The sequence below is a fragment of the Mustelus asterias genome, unplaced genomic scaffold, assembly GCF_964213995.1.
Source record: "Mustelus asterias unplaced genomic scaffold, sMusAst1.hap1.1 HAP1_SCAFFOLD_208, whole genome shotgun sequence".
Lineage (NCBI taxonomy): Eukaryota > Metazoa > Chordata > Chondrichthyes > Carcharhiniformes > Triakidae > Mustelus > Mustelus asterias.
The window spans coordinates 665,678-683,139 of NW_027590196.1; the positions used below are offsets into that span (position 1 = coordinate 665,678).

The 17,462-nt window shown below is 47.0% G+C and overlaps 1 protein-coding gene across 3 annotated transcripts in view; it reads left to right on the plus strand.

The window, feature by feature from the left end:
• Nucleotides 1-17,462, plus strand: part of sh3pxd2aa (SH3 and PX domains 2Aa) — a 622,535-nt gene that overhangs the window by 537,354 nt on the left and 67,719 nt on the right. For all 3 annotated transcript variants that reach the window (XM_078203748.1, XM_078203749.1, XM_078203750.1), the window contains one exon: nucleotides 12,908-13,257. In XM_078203748.1, coding sequence (XP_078059874.1) covers nucleotides 12,908-13,257 — 350 coding nt within the window. The remainder of the gene's footprint in view (nucleotides 1-12,907; nucleotides 13,258-17,462) is intronic.

Consider the following 17,462-nt stretch of genomic DNA (forward strand, 5'->3'; position numbering starts at 1 on the left):
CGTGCCTTACGAGCCTGGTGGAGTTCTTTGAAAATGTGACTAAACACATTGACGAAGGGAAAGCGGTAGATGTGGTTTACATGGACTTCAGCAAGGCGTTTGATAAGGTCCCCCATGCAAGACTTCTCGAGAAAGTGAGAGGGCATGGGATCCAAGGGGCTGTTGCCTTGTGGATCCAGAACTGGCTTGCCTGCAGAAGGCAGAGAGTGGTTGTAGATGGGTCTTTTTCTGAATGGAGGTCGGTCACCAGTGGTGTGCCCCAGGGATCTGTTCTGGGACCCTTGCTGTTTGTCATTTTCAGAAATGACCTGGATGAGGAAGTGGAGGGATGGGTTGCTAAGTTTGCCGACGACACAAAGGTTGGTGGTGTTGTGGATACTCTGGAGGGATGTTAGAAGTTACAGAGGGACATAGATGGGATGCAAGACTGGGCGGAGAAGTGGCAGATGGACTTCAACCCGGATAAATGTGTAGTGGTACATTTTGGCAGGTCAAATGGGATGAAGGAGTATAATATCAAGGGTAAGACTCTTCGCAGTGTAGAGGATCAGAAGGACCTTGGGGTCCCGGTCCATAGGACTCTTAAATCGGCCTCGCAGGTAGAGGAGGTGGTCAAGAAGGCGTATGGTGTGCTGGCCTTCATCAATCGAGGAATTGAGTTTAGGAGTCAGGAGATAATGGTGCAGCTTTATAAGACCCTCGTCAGACCCCACTTGGAGTACTGTGCTCAGTTCTGGTCGCTTCATTACAGGAGGGATGTGGAAATGATTGAAAGGGTGCAGAGAAGATTTACAAGGATGTTGCCTGGATTGGTTGGCATGCCTAATGAGGATAGGTCGAGGGAGCTCGGTCTTTTCTCCTTGGAGAGACGAAGGATGAGAGGTGACCTGATAGAGGTGTACAAGATGTTGAGAGGTATAGATCGGGTGGATTCTTGGAGGCTTTTTCCCAGGGCTGAAATGGCTGCTACAAGAGGACACAGGTTTAAGGTGCTGGGGAGTAGGTACAGAGGAGATGTCAGGGGTAAGTTTTTCACTCAGAGGGTGGTGGGTGAGTGGAATCGGCTGCCGTCAGTGGTGGTGGTGAAGACAAACTCGATAGGGTCTTTTAAGAGACTTCTGGATGAGTACATGGAACTTAATAGGATTGAGGGTTATAGGCAAGCCTATATATCAGCCTAGGTAGGTAGGGACATGACCGGCGCAACTTGCGGGCCGAAGGGCCTGTTTGTGCTGTATTTTTTCTATGTTCTTCTATGTTCTAAGATATAAAATGAAGGGTACCATTCTTAGCAGTGTAGAGGATCAGAAGGACCTTGGGGTCCGGGTCCATAGGACTCTTAAATCGGCCTCGCAGGTGGAGGATGCGGTCAAGAAGGCGTATGGCGTACTAGCCTTCATTAATCGAGGGATTGAGTTTAGGAGTCGGGAGATAATGCTGCAGCTTTATAGGACCCTGGTTAGACCCCACTTGGAGTACTGCGCGCAGTTCTGGTCACCTCATTACAGGAAAGATGTTGAAGCCATTGAAAGGGTGCAGAGGAGATTTACAAGGATGTTGCCTGGATTGGGGGGCATGCCTTATGAGGATAGGTTGAGGGAGCTTGGTCTCTTCTCCCTGGAGAGACGAAGGATGAGAGGTGACCTGATAGAGGTTTACAAGATGTTGAGGGGTCTGGATAGGGTGGACTCTCAGAGGCTATTTCCAAGGGCTGAAATGGTTGCTATGAGAGGACACAGGTTTAAGGTGCTGGGGGGTAGGTACAGGGGGGATGTCAGGGGTAAGTTTTTCACTCAGAGGGTGGTGGGTGAGTGGAATCGGCTGACGTCGGTGGTGGTGGAGGCAAACTCGTTGGGGTCTTTTAAGAGACTTCTGGATGAGTACATGGGATTTAATGGGATTGAGGGCTATAGATAGGCCTAGAGGTGGGGATGTGATCGGCGCAACTTGTGGGCCGAAGGGCCTGTTTGTGCTGTGACTTTCTATGTTCTATGTTCTATATTAGCATAGATGATGTGGAACCTGTATGGGTCGAGTTAAGAAACAACAAGGGGCAACAACATTGGTGGGGGTGGTTTACAGACCACCAAACTGTAGTGGTAATGTTGGGAAAAGCATTAGACAGGAAACTCGATACATGTGTTAAAGGAACATCTGTGATTATGGACGACTTTAATCTGCATATAGAGTAGGAGGGTCAAATTAGTCATAGTACAATAGACGAGGAATTTCTGGAGTGTATAGGGGATGGTTTTCTGGAGCAATACATTGAGGAACCAACAAAGGAACAAGTCATCTTGGACTGGGTGTTGTGCAATGAGAAAGGGTTAGTTGGCAATCTGGTTGTGAGAGAACCCTTGGGGATGATAATATGGTAGAATTCTTTGTCACGGTAGATAATGGTGTACTTGATTCTGAGACCAGAGTCCTGAATCTCAATAAAGGTAACTAAGATGGTATGACGCTTGAATTGGCCATGATGGACTGGGAAACATTACTGAAAACAAAGACAATAGACAGGCAATGGCAGGCATTTAAAGATTGGATAGGTGAACTCAGAAGTTGTTTATTCCTGTTTGGCGCAAGAGTGGTAAGGGAATTGTGGCCAAACCATGGCTTACAAGGGAAATTACAGATAGTATCAGATTCAAGGAAGAAGTATACAAATTGGCAAGAAAAAGCAAGAGGCCTGAGGATTGGGAGCAGTTTAAAATTCAGCAGAGGACCAAGGGATTGATTAAGAAGAGAAAAATAGAGTATGAAAGTAAGCTAGCAGGGAACCTAAAAACAGACTAAAAGTTTCTATAGCTATGTAAAGAGAAAAAGATTTGACAAAAACGAATGTAGGCCCTTTACAGTCAGAAATGGGAGAACTCATAACGGGAATAAAGAAAAGGCTGAGGAATTAAATTTGTACTTTGCTTCTGTCTTCACAAAAGAAGACATGAATAATGTACCAGAAGTTCTGGGAGAAACATGTTTGAGTGAGGAGTATTAGTAGAGAAATGGTTTTCGGGAAATTGATGGGATTGAAGGTGGATAAATCGCCAGGTTCTGATAATCTTCATCCCAGAGTACTTAAAAGTGGCCCTGGAAATAGTAGATCCATTGGTGGTTATTACCAAAATTCTTTGGACTCTGGGCTAGTTCCTACAGATTGGAGGATAGCTAATGTAAGCCCGCTATTCAAAAAGGGAGGTCGAGAGAAAACAGGGAACTACAGGGGAGGTCCCAGAGGATTGGAGAATAGCCAATGGTGTTCCTTTGTTTAAGAAGGGTAGCAAGAATAATCCAGGTAATTACAGGCCGGTGATCCTTACATCAGTGGTAGAGAAATTATTGGAGAGGATTCTTCGAGACAGGATTTATTCCCACTTGGAAATAAGTGGACGTATTAGTGAGAGGCAACATGGTTTTGTGAAGGGGAGGTCATGTCTCACGAACTTGATCGGGTTTTTCGAGGAAGTGACAAAGATGATTGATGAGGGTAGGGCAGTGGATGTTGTCTACATTGACTTCAGTAAGGCCTTTGACAAGGTCCCTCGTAGAACCATAGAAAATTACAGCTCAGAAACAGGCCTTTTGGCCCTTCTTGTCTGTGCCGAACCATTTTATGCCTAGTCCCACTGACCTGCACTTGGACCATATCCCTCCACACCCCTCTCATCCATGAACCCGTCCAAGTTTTTCTTAAATGTTAAAAGTGATCCCGCATTTACCACTTTATCTGGCAGCTCATTCCACACTCCCACCACTCTCTGCGTGAAGAAGCCCCCCCTAATATTCCCTTTAAACTTTTCTCCTTTCACCCTTAACCCATGCCCTCTGGTTTTTTTCTCCCCTAGCCTCAGCGGAAAAAGCCTGCATGCATTCACTCTATCTATACCCATCAAAATCTTATACACCTCTATCAAATCTCCCCTCAATCTTCTACGCTCCAGGGAATAAAGTCCCAACCTATTCAATCTCTCTCTGTAACTCAGCTTCTCAAGTCCCGGCAACATCCTTGTGAACCTTCTCTGCACTCTTTCAATCTTATTTACATCCTTCCTGTAACTAGGTGACCAAAACTGTACACAATACTCCAAATTCGGCCTCACCAATGCCTTATATAACCTTACCATAACACTCCAACTTTTATACTCGATACTCCGATTTATAAAGGCCAATGTACCAAAGGCACTCTTTACGACCCTATCCACCTGTGACGTCACTTTTAGGGAATTCTGTACCTGTATTCCCAGATCCCTCTGTTCAACTGCACTCTTCAGAGTCCTAGCATTTACCCTGTACGTTCTACTTTGATTTGTCCTTCCAAAGTGCAATATCTCACACTTGTCTGCGTTAAATTCCATTTGCCATTTTTCAGCCCATTTTTCTAGTTGGTCCAAATCCCTCTGCAAGCTTTGAAAACCTTCCTCACTGTCCACTACACCTCCAATCTTTGTATCATCAGCAAACTTGCTGATCCAATTGACCACATTATCATCCAGATCATTGATATAGATGACAAACAACAATGGACCCAACACCGATCCCTGCGGCACACCACTAGTCACAGGCCTCCACTCAGAGAAGCAATCCTCCACAACCACTCTTTGGCTTCTTCCATTGAGCCAGTGTCTTATCCAGTTTACTACCGCCCCATGAATACCTAGCGACTGAACCTTCCTAACTAACCTCCCATGAGGGACCTTGTCAAAGGCCTTGCTGAAATCCAGGTAGACAACATTCACCGCCTTCCCTTCATCCACTTTCCTGGTAACCTCCTCGAAAAACTCTAATAGATTGGTCAAACATGACCTACCACGCACAAAGCCATGTTGACTCTCCCTAATAAGTCCCTGTCTATCCAAATATTTGTAGATCCTATCCCTTACCACACCTTCCAATAACTTGCCCACCACCGACGTCAAACTTACTGGCCGATAATTTCCCGGATTTCTTTTGGAACCTTTTTTAAACAACGGAACAACATGAGCCACCCTCCAATCATCCGGCACCTCCCCCGTGAATACTGACATTTTAAATATGTCTGCCAGGGCCCCTGCAAGTTCAACACTAGCTTCCCTCAAGGTCCGTGGGAATACCCTGTCCGGTCCTGGGGATTTATCCACTCTGATTTGCCTCAAGACAGCGAGCACCTCCTCCCCTTTAATCTGTAAAGCTTCCATGGCCTCCCTACCAGTTTGCCCTATTTCCGTAGACTCCATGTCCGTTTCCTCAGTAAATACGGATGCAAAAAAACCATTTAGTATCTCCCCCATCTCTTTTGGTTCCATACACAGTCTACCACTCTGGTCTTCAAGAGGACCAATTTTATCCCTCACTATCCTTTTGCTCCTAACATACCTATAGAAGCTCTTTGGATTTTCCTTCACTCTGTCTGCCAAAGCAACCTCATGTCTTCTTTTAGCCCTCCTGATTTCCCTCTTAAGTAGCTTCTTGCACTTTTTATACTCCTCAAGCATCTGATGTGTTCCTTGCTGCCTGTACATTTCATACAACTCTCTCTTCCTCTTAATCAGTGTTACAATCTCCCTCGAGAACCAAGGTTCCTTATTCCTATTTACTTTGCCTTTAATCCTGACAGGAACATACAAACTCTGCACTCTCAAAATTTCTCCTTTGAAGGCCTCCCACTTTCCATTTACATCCTTACCAGAGAACAGCCTGTGCCAATCCACACTTCCCAGATCCCTTCTCATTTCATCAAATTTGGCCTTTTTCCAGTTCAGAACTTCAACCCGAGGACCAGATCTATCCTTATCCACGATCAGGTTGAAACTAATGGCATTATGATCACTGGATCCAAAGTGTTCCCTCACACTCACATCCATCACCTGCCCTAACTCATTTCCCAATAGGAGATCCAATATCGCATCCTCTCTAGTTGGCACCTCTATATACTGATGTAGAAAATTCTCCTGAACACATTTTACAAACTCTACCCCGTCTAAACCTTTAACAGTATGCGAGTCCCAATCTATATGTGGAAAATTAAAATCCCCTACTATCACAACTTTGTGTTTCTTGCAGTTGTCAGCTATCTCTCCGCTGATTTGCTCCTCCAATTCTCGCTGACTATTGGGTGGTCTATAATACAAGCCCATTAATGTGGTCATACCTTTCTTGTTTCTCAGCTCCACCCATAGGGCCTCTGTAGACAAGCTCCCTCATCTATCCTGCCTGAGTACCGCTGTAACATTTTCCCTGACCAACAATGCCACCCCCCCACCTTTTATCCCTCTGCCTCTATCCCGCCTGAAACATTGGAACCCTGGAACATTGAGCTGCCAGTCCTGCCCCTCCTGTAGCCAAGTTTCACTAATGGCTCTAATGTCATATTTCCACGTGTCTATCCAGGCCTTCAGCTCATCTGCCTTCCCCACAATACTCCTGGCATTGAAATAGACACACCTCAAAAAATTATTTCCACCACACTCTACCCTTCCATTTGTGATTTTGCTTGAACTAACCTGTCTTTTTACCCCTGCTCCACTATCTGCTCTGGCACTCTGGTTCCCACCCCCCTGCAAATCTAGTTTAAACGCTCCCCAATAACACTAGCAAATCTCCCTGCAAGTATATTGGTCCCCTTGTAGTTTAGGTGTAACCCGTCTCTCTTGTACAGGTCCCACCTGCCCCAAAAGAGGTTCCAATGATCCAAGAATTGGAAACCCTGCCCCCTGCACCAGTTCCTCAGCCATGTGTTTATCCGCCCAAGCATTCTACTCCTGCCCTCACTGGCATGTGGCTCAGGTAGCAATCCTGAGATTACTGCCCTCGGGGTCCTGCTTTTTAACTTCCTTCCAAGCTCTTTGTACTCACTCTTTAGGACCTCCTCACTCTTCCTTCCCACGTCATTGGTACCGACGTGTACCACGACATCTGGCTGATCACCTTCCCACTTTAGAACGCTGTGCACGCGATCAGAGACATCGCTGACCTTGGCACCTGGGAGGTAACAAACCATGCGGGAGTCTCTGTCCCGACCACAGAAGCTCCGGTCTGTACCTCTGACCATTGAGTCCCCTATCACTACTGCTCTCCTCTTCTTCATCCCACCCTTTTGCGCTGTAGAACCAGACGCAGTATCAGAGTTCCGACCGTTGCAGCTTGTCCCAGGTAAAGCATCTCCCACAACAGTATCCAATTCAGTATACCTGTTGTGGAGGGGTATGGCCACAGGGGAACCCTGCTCTGCCTGTCCTTTCACACTGCCATTTCCTCTCCTTACAGTAACCCAATTTCCTGAGCTCTGCTGCTTAGGTGTAACTATCTCCCTAAAGCTACTGTCTATAAACTTCTCATTCTCCCGAATTAAATGGAGGTCATCAAGCTCCTTCTCCAGTTCCCTAACACGCTTTGCTAGCAGCTGCAGCTGAATGCATCTTTTGCAGGTGCTGTCGTCAGGGATACCAGAGGTCTCCCTGATCTCCCACATCCTGCAAGAGGAGTATTCCAACATCCTGCCTGGCATTTTTTTTTAGTCTGGGGAAAAACAAGAATAAACTTTCTGGGAAAGAAAAAACTTACTCTTGCCTCTGCCTGTTCTCGCCGAAGCCTGTTTTGAGCCAAAGCCCTTCAGCTCTCACTCTGCCCCCTGCTCACTCTGCTGCCCGCTAACGACGCTGCCCGCTCAAAGATGCGGCCTACTTTTAAACCCTCCAAAACCTTCCCAGGCTGCTGCTGGGCCTACTTCCTGTTTTGAAAAAAAACCTCAGATTTTTTTCACTAATTTAACTGAAAAATAAATAAATAAATAAAATGCACAAACAGCTCCCTTACCCTCAGCCTGCTCCTGTGGAACAATGACAGATTGGTGCAGAAGGTGAAGTCGCATGGGATCAGAGGTGAGCTAGCAAGGTGGATACAAAACTGGCTTGGTCAAAGAAGACAGAGGGTAGCAGTGAAAGGGTGTGTTTCTGAATGGAGGGCTGTGACAAGTGGTGTTCCTCAGGGATGAGTGCTGGGACCTTTGCTGTTGTAATATATATAAATGATTTGGAGGAAAATGTAACTGGATTGATTAGTAAGTTTGTGGACCACACAAAGGTTGGTGGATTTGCGGATAGCGATGAGGACCATCAGAGGATACAGCAGGATATCGATCAGTTGGAGACTTGGGTGGAGAGTTGGCAGATGGAGTTTAATCCAGACAAATGAGAGGTAATGCATTTTGGAAGGTCCAATACAGATTGGAAATATACAGTAAATGGCAGAACCTTTAAGAGTATTGATAGGCAAAGGGATCTGGGTGTACAGGTACACAGGTCACTGAAAGTGGCAATGCAGGTGGAGAAGGTAGTCAAGAAAGCATACGACATGCTTGCCTTCATCGGCCGGGGTATTGAGTTTAAAAATTGGCAAGTCATGTTGCAGCTTTATAGAACCTTAGTTAGGTCGCACTTGGAATATAGTGTTCATTTCTGGTCGCCACACTACCAGAGGATGTGGAGGCTTTGGAGAGGGTACAGAAAAGATTTACCAGGATGTTACTTGGTATGGAGGGCATTAGCTATGAGGAGAGGTTGGAGAAACTTGGTTTGTTCTCCTGGAGCAACGGAGGTTGAGGGGAGACCTGATAGAAGTCTACAAGATTATGAGAGGCATGGACAGAGTGGATAGTCAGAAGCTTTTTCCCAGGGTGGAAGAGTCAATTACTAGGGGGCACAGGTTTAAGGTGCGAGGGGCAAGTTTTAAAGGAGATGTACGAGGCAGATTTTTTACACAGAGTAGTGGGTGCCTGGAATCCGTTGCCGGGGGAGGTAGTGGAAGTGGATACGGTGGTGACTTTTAAGGGGCATCTTGACAAGTACATGAATAGGATGGGAATAGAGGGATATGGTCCCCGGAAGGGTAGGGGGTTTAGTTAAGTCGGGCAGCATGGCCGGTGCAGGCTTGGTGGGCCGAGGGGCCTGTTCCTGTGCTGTAATTTCCTTTGTTCTTTGTTCTTTTGTTCTATAGACCAAAGAGCCTAACGTCAGTACTGGGGTAGTTGCTCGAGTCCATTATCAAGGATTTCACAATTCAGCATTTGGAAGGCAGTAGTATAATTAGACAAAGTCAGCATGGACTTTGCACAAAGGAAATCATGCTTGATGAATCTCTTGGAATTCTTTGAAGATGTAACTAATAGAGTTGACTGAGGAGAACTAGTGGATGTGGTTTATTTAGACTTTCAGAAGGCTACTATTTCAAGTTAAAACACATGGGATTGCAGGCAATGTCTTAAGAGGGACAGAAAGCTGGTGATCAGATAGGAAGTAAGGAGTTGGCATAAATGGATCTTTTTCTGATTGCAGTCAGTGACTAGTGGCATTATGCAGGGTTCTGTGCTCGGGGTAGCAAAGTTAAAACAGTGTTGAGGGGAAACTACTTCTCCCAAAGGGTTGTGAATTTGTGGAATTCGCTACCTCAAAGTGCAGTGGATACTGGGACAGTGAGTAAATTTAAGGAAGAGTTAGACAGATTTTTAATTGGTAATGGGTTGAAAGGTTATGGGGAGAAGGCAGGAAAATGGGGATGAGGAGCATATCAGTCATGATTGAATGGTGGAGCAGACTCGATAGGGCGAATGGCCAAATTCTGCTCCTATACCTTGTGAACTTATGACCTCAACTGTTCACATTATATAGTAATGATTTGGAAGAGGGAACTAAATGTGTTATCTCCAGATTTGTAGATGATACCATGTTGGGTGGGAGGGTGAGCTGTGAGGAGGGTGCAGAGATGCTTCAATGTGATTTGGACAGGCTGAGTGTGTGGGTATATGCATGGCAGATGCAGTATAATGTGGATAAATGTGAGATTGTCCACTTTGGTAGCAATAATAGGAAGACAGATTATTACTTGAATGGGTGTAAATTGAGAGAGGTGGATACTCAACGAGACCTTGGCATCCTTGTGCATCAGTCACTAAAAGTAAGTGCGCAGGTACAACAGGGAGTAAAGAAGGTAAATGGTATGTTGGCCTTCATAGCGAAAGGATTTGTGTACAGGGATAGGGATTTTCTTCTGCAATTGTATAGGGTGCTGGTGAGCCACACCTGGAGTATTGTGTACAGTTTTGCTGTCCTTATCTGAGGAAGGATGTCCTTGATCCCCAGGGGATGTGCACAGTAACTTCATTGCAGTGTTAATGTAAGCCTACTTAGAGTCATAGAGTCATAAACGTTTACAGCATGGAAACAGGCCCTTCGGCCCAACTTGTCCATGCCACCCCTTTTTTTTAAACCACTAAGCTATTCACTATTGCCCTCGTTTGGCCCATATCCCTCTATACCCATCTTACCCATGTAGCTGTCTAAATGCTTTTTAAAAGACAAAATTGTACCCGCCTCTACTACTACCTCTGGCAGCTTGTTCCGGACACTCACCACCCTCTGTGTGAAGAAAATTGCCTCTCTGGACCCTTTTGTATCTCTCCCCTCTCACCTTAAACCTATGCCCTCTAATTTGTTTCCCCTACCTTTGGGAAAATATATTGACCATCTAGCTGATCAATGCCCCTCATTTTTCTTTAGATTTCAAGAAGATCACCCCTCACCCTCCTTCACTCCAGAGAAAAAAGGTCCCAGTCTATCCAGCCTCTCCTTATAACTCAAATTATCAAGTCCCGGTAGCATCCTAATAAATCTTTTCTGCACTCTTGTGACACTAATAAATAAACTTTAAGAAACTTTTACTTTAAACTTTAATTTAAACTTTAAAAACTTTAAACTTTTGCTATTGAGGGAGTACAGCGAAGGTTCACCAGGCTGATTCCTGGGATGGCAGATCTGTCATATGAGGAGAGACCAAGTTGGTTAGGATTATTATATTCACTGGTGTTTAGAAGAGTGAGAGGGGATCTCATGGAAACATATAAAATTCTAACAGGGTTAGACAGGATAGATTCAGAAAGAATGTTCCCAATGGTGGGGGAGTCCAGAACTAGGGGTCATAATTTGAGGATAAGGGATAAACCTTTTAGAATTGAGGTGAAGAGAAACGTCTTCAACCAGAGGGCGGTGAATGAATGGAATTCACTTCTACAGAATGTAGTTGAGACCAAAACGTTGTCTGATTTCAAGAAGAAATTGGATGTAGCTGTTGGGGTGAAAGGGACAAGGGATATGAGTGGAAGGGGGGATCAGGATATTGAATTTGATGATCAGCCATGATGAAAATGAATGGTGGAGCAGGCTCGAAGGGTCGAATGGCCTACTCCTGCTTCTAGTTTCTATGTGGGTGAGAAAACTGGTTTAAATCCCGACTTTTTTTCAGTTTAACTTCAGACCCAAATCTCCCACACTCTGTGCAATGCAGAGGTCACAATCGTGAATCTCATTAAAAGCTCGGGGGCGGTGGGGGGTGGGGTGGGGTGGGGGAGGGGGGTGTGGGCAGCAAGCCTATTCATGCCGGAGTCTGACAGTTCTGGAACTCTGCACATGCGCAGTGGCCCCGATCTGTCAGACACCCCGTTTGAAGGCCAGCGATTGTGCTGGCCAACACAGGACCCCTGCACTGCTGCCCCTCCAGCCCCCCCCCCCCCCCCCCCCCACGGCCTGATCACGGCTCCCACAAGCATTCCCGGGCCAACTCCACCCTGGCCCAGTAGCGCCCCGATCTCCAGCAGCACCCCCCCCCCCCCCCCCCGCCCCCCAGTAGTGGCAATCCCCCCTGTCCCCCAGGAGGCAAACCTCTCCCAGCAAACCTCTCCCCCCTGCCCCCCGGGAGGCAGACCCCCCCCCCCCCCCCCCCCCACCGGCAGACAACTACCCCACCAGCCCGCCCCGATCGCTGGCCTCCCTCCAGCCCCAACCGATCCCAATGCAGAGTGGCAGCGGGACCTCACACCCCTAGGCCCTGCCCAAAATAGGCTCTGCCCCCTGGACCCACCCACAACAGGCCCCACCCCTTGGCCCTGCCCTTTGCCCCTGCACCTTTGCCCCTCTAGGCACTGTCCCCTTGGCACTGCCTGATGCTGGATGGGCAGTGCCAAGGTGGTCCCTGGGCACATGCTATAATAAAAAAATTGATCAGCATATGCCATATGCTTTCTTCACCATCTTTTCCACCTGTGCTGCCACTTTTAAGGATCTGTGGGCCTATACTCCCAGATCTATTTGTGCGTCTATACTCCTGATGGTTCTGCCATTTATTTTATAGCTCACACTTGTATTGGACCTACCAAAATGCATCACCTCACATTTGTCTGGATTAAATTCCGTCTGTCATTTCTCCACCCAATTTTCCAGCCTATCTATATCCTGCTGTACTCTCTGACAATCTTCATCACTATCCGCAACTCCACCAATCTTAGTATCATTCTTAAGTTTGAATTCCAAAACTTGCTGAAAATCAATGTTCAACTCACTGGTCTGTAATTGCCTGATTTATACTCTTCTGTCTTCTTGTACAAAGATTTGACATCGCTTCGCTAGAAGCGCAGCTTTGGATTGAATGGATATTACATTTAACTACAGTACATGGTGGGAGAGTCCAGAACCAGGAGTCACAGTTTGAGGATTCGGGGTAGACCATTTAGGACGGAGATGAGGAGACATTTCTTCACCCAAAGAGTGCTGGGCCTGTGGAATTCATTACCACAGGAAGTAGTTGATGCAAAACATTGAATGTATTCAAGAGGCGGCTGGATATAGCACTTGGGGTGAATGGGATCAAAGGTTATGGGGAAAAAGCAGGATTAGGCTATTGAGTTGGACAATCCGCCATGATTGTAATGAATGGCGGAGCAGGCTCGAAGGGCCGAATGGCTTCCTCCTGATCCTATCTTCTATGTTTCTACATACATCTCAGAACAGTTCTGTGCCATTGGTTGTTTAAGGCTTGGAATTTACATTAATTGCGTCAGCTGTGACAAAACAAATTGGTGAGTTTATAAATCTTTTTGTTCCAGATATCAAGGCAAAGAGGGCTGGGCACCAGCATCTTACTTAAGAAAAGTCAAGGATGAACTTGCTGTGAGGAAGAAGCCTCTTACTGGACCAGTGGAGATAATTGGAAACATAATGGAGATAAGTAACCTACTGAACAAGAAAACCTGCAGTGAAAAGAATGTTCAGACAGAAAATGAATCCAATCTTTATGATCATCCTCCACTCACTGCAAAGGAAATCAGCCTTCCACTGCCTCGTGAGGAGACCAATGGTAGTACAACAACTGCAGCAACACCAGAAAAGAAACTAAACCCAGGAGCACTGGGGTCCCCGGCTGTGGCCAGGGTTGCCCCACAGAGAGCAGCAATAGGTAAATGATTGAAAGTATTTCTCTCTCTGAAACATAGCTCCAGCTCCAGTTGACAATTTGTCAAGTTCCTGAGCTGGGAATATGCTGGGGATGTGCTGGGCTCCTCCATTATTGAGGATGGGGATATTTGTGGAGCCTCCTCCTCCAGTGAGTTGTTTAATTGTCCACCACCATTCACGACTGAATATGCAGGTCTGCAGAGCTTACATCTCATTAGCAGTGGGATTGCTTAGCTCTGTCTATTGCAATCTGCTTCCAATGTTTGGTACACAAGTAGTCCTGTGTTGTACCTTCACTAGGTTGACACCTCATTTTTGGGTATGCCTGGTGCTGCTTCTGGCATGCCCTCCTGCACTCTCCATTGAACCAGGATTGATCTCCTGACTTGATGGTAATGGTTGAGTGGGAGATATGCCGGGCCATGAGGTTACAGATTGTGCTGGAGTACAATTCCGCTGCTGTTGATGGCCCACAGTGCCTCATGGATGCCCAGTCTTGAGCTGCTAGAATTGTTCAAAGTCTGTCCCATTTAGCACGGTGATAGTGCCACACAACACGATGAAGGTTATTCTCAATGTGAAGGCTTCGTCTCCACAAGGACTGTGCGGTGGTCATTCTTACCGATATTGTCATGGACAGATGTATCTGCAGTCGGCAGATTGGTAAGGATGAGGTCAAGAATGTTTTTCCTTCTTGTTGGTTCCTTCACCACCAGCCACAGACCCAGTCTAGCAATTATATCCTTTAGGACCGGACCAGCTCGATCAGTAATGCTGCTGCCAAGCCACTCTTGGTGATGGACATTGAAATCCCCCACCCAGAATACATTTTGCGCCCTTGCCACCCTCAGTGCTTCCTCCAAATATTGTTCAACACGGAGGAATACTGATTCATCAGCCGAAGGAGGATGGTACGTGGTAATCAGTAACTGGTTTCCTTGCCCATGTTTAACCTGATCACTATCCCCAAAATGCTCTCCCACTGAGAGATCTGACACCTGCCAATCATTTCCCAATACCAAATCAAGTACAGCCTCTCCTCTTGTAGGCTTATCTACATACTGTGTCAAGAAACCCTCCTGAACACACCTAACAAACTCCTCCCCATCTACACCCCTTACTCTCGGGAGATTCCAATCAATATTTGGGAAATTAAAATCTCCCATCACGACAACTCTGTTATTATTCCACATTTCCAGGATCCGTTTCCCTATCTGCTCCTCAACATCCCTGTTACTATTGGGCGGCCTATAGAAAACACCCAGTAAAGTTATTGACCCCTTCCTGTTCCTAACCTCCACCCACAGAGACTCCGTAGACAAACCCTCCATGGTGTCCATCTTTTCTGCATCCGTGACACTATCTCTGATCAACAGTGCCACTTCCCCACCTCTTTTGCCTCCCTCCCTGTCCCTTCTGAAACATCTGAAACCCGGCACTTGAAGTAACCAGTCCTGTCCCTGAGTCATCCAAGTCTCTGTAATGGCCACCACATCATATTTCCAAGTAGTGATCCACGCTCTAAGCTCATCCACTTTGTTCACAACACTCCTTGCGTTAAAATAGACACATCTCAAACCTTCGGTCTGAGCGCTCCCCTTCTCTATCACCTGCCTATCCTCCCTCTCACACTGTCGGCAAGCTTTCTCTATTTGTGAGCTAACCTCCTCTCTCCCAATCACTTCAATTTGATTCCCACCCCCCAACCATTCTAGTTTAAACTCTCCCCAGTAGCCTTCGCAAACCTCCCCGCCAGGATATTGGTCCTCCTGGGATTCAAGTGCAACCCGTCCTTATTGTACGGGTCACACCTGCCCCAAAAGGGGTCCCAATGATCCAGAAACCTGAATCCCTGCCCCCTGCTCCAATCCCTCAGCCACGCATTTATCCTCCACCTCATTCCATTCCTACTCTCACTGTCGCGTGGCACAGGCAGCAATCCCGAGATTACTACCTTTGCGGTCCTTCTTCTCAACTCCCTTCCCAACTCCCTATATTCTCCTTTCAGGACCTCTTCCCTTTTCCTACCTATGTCATTGGTACCAATATGTACCACGACCTCTGGCTCTTCTCCCTCCCACTTCAGGATATCTTGGACGTGATCAGAAACATCCCGGATCCTGGCACCAAGGAGGCAAACTACCAACCGAGTTTCTTGTCTGCATCCACAGAATCGCCTGTCCGACCCCCTCACTATAGAGTCCCCTATCATTACTACCTTCCTCCTCCTTTCCCTACCCTTCTGAGCTACAGGGCCGGACTCTGTGCCAGAGGCACGGCCACTGTTGCTTCCCCCAGGTAGGCTGTTCCCCCCAACAGCACTCAAACAGGAGTACTTATTGTTAAGGGGCACAGCCACTGGGGTACTCTCTAGTACCTGACCTTTCCCCTTCCCCTTCCTAACCGTGACCCACTTGTCTGCCTCCCGTGGCCCCGGTGTGACCACCTGCCTGTAACTTCTCTCTATCACCTCCTCATTCTCCCTGACCAGACAAAGGTCATCGAGCTGCAGCTCCAGTTCCCCAACACGGTCCCTCAGGAGCTGCAGCTCGACGCACCTGGCGCAGATATGGACGTCCGGGAAGCTAGGAAACTCCAGGACCTCCCACATCTGACACCGAGAACAACAAACTGGCCTCACACTCATAATTCCCCTGTCTTCAAATAACACAGGAAACAACTAAGAACTAAACCTACCCTGCCTCGCCCATTGAGCCAAAGCCCTTCAGCCTTCACTCTGCTCCCTCTCACTCCACCACCCGCTCACAATGCTGCCCGCTGGATAGAGCGGCCTGCTTTTCAAAGGAAAAAAAAACTTCCCAGGTGTCACTGGGGCCTACTTCCGGTTTTACCCTCCCAGCTGTCTTCGAGAAAAAAAAACACTCCGAAAATAGAGTAATTTAAAAAACACCTCTTACCCACTAGCTCTCCTCCCCTGAAAACACCAGTCTAGCTGCTCCACTGGAACAATGAGGTCGAATCTTCTAAGGTAAGTACCTTTTATGTTGTCAGCGGTTGATACAACTGAGTGGCTTGCTAGGTCATTTCAGGGGGCAGTTGAGAGTCAACCACACTGCTGTGGATCTGGAGTCACATGTAGGCCAGACCAGGTAAGGAGGGCAGATTTCCTTCCCTAACGGACATTAGTGCACCAAATGGGTTTTTCTGCTAAAGGGGACAGACTTCGAATAGATCTAGCAATTCAAGACTGGGCATTCATGAGGCACTGTGGGCCATCAGCAGCAGCAGAATTGTAGTCCACCACAATCTGTAACCTCATGGCCCGGCATATCCCCCACTCAACCATTACTTTCAGTCAGGGGATCAACCCTGGTTCAATGAGGAGAAGTTGGAGAAACTTGGTTTGTTCTCACTGGAACGACGGAGGTTGAGGGGAGACCTGATAGAAGTCTACAAGATTATGAGGGGCATGGACAGAGTGGATAGTCAGAAGCTTTTTCCCAGTCAATTACTAGGGGGCACAGGTTTAAGCTGCGAGGGCAAGGTTTAAAGGAGATGTACGAGGCAGATTTTTTACACAGAGAGCAGTGGGTGTCTGGAATTCGTTGCTGGGGGAGGTAGTGGAAGCGGATACGGTAGTCACTTTTAAGGTGCATCTTGACAAATACATGAATCGGATGGGAATAGAGGGATATGGTCCCCGGAAGGGTAGGGGGTTTTAGTTAATTCGGGCAGCATGGTTGCTGCAGGCTTGGAGGGCCGAAGGGCCTGTTCCTGTGCTGTAATTTTCTTTGTTCTTTGACAATCGACAATGGTTTCAGAGAGTCAAAGAGTCATAGAGGTTTACAGCATGGAAACAGGCCCTTTGGCGAACTTGTCCATGCCGCCCTTTTCTTTTAAACCCCGAAGCGAATCCAAATTGCCCGCATTTGGCCCATATCCCTCTATACCCATCTTATCCATGTAACTATCTAAATGCTTTTTAAAAAACAAAATTGTACCCGCCTCTACTACTACCTCTGGCAGCTTGTTCCAGACATTCACCACCCTCTGTGTGAAAAGATTGCCCCTCTGGGCACTTTTGTATCTCTCCCCTCTCGCATCAATAGATTTTTAATTCCAGATATTTTGTTTTGAATGCAAATTCCACCATCTGCCATGGTGGGATTTGAACCCAGGTCCCCAGAATATTAGCTGACTTTCTGGCTTAATAGTCTAGGGATCATGCCACGAGGCCACTGCCTC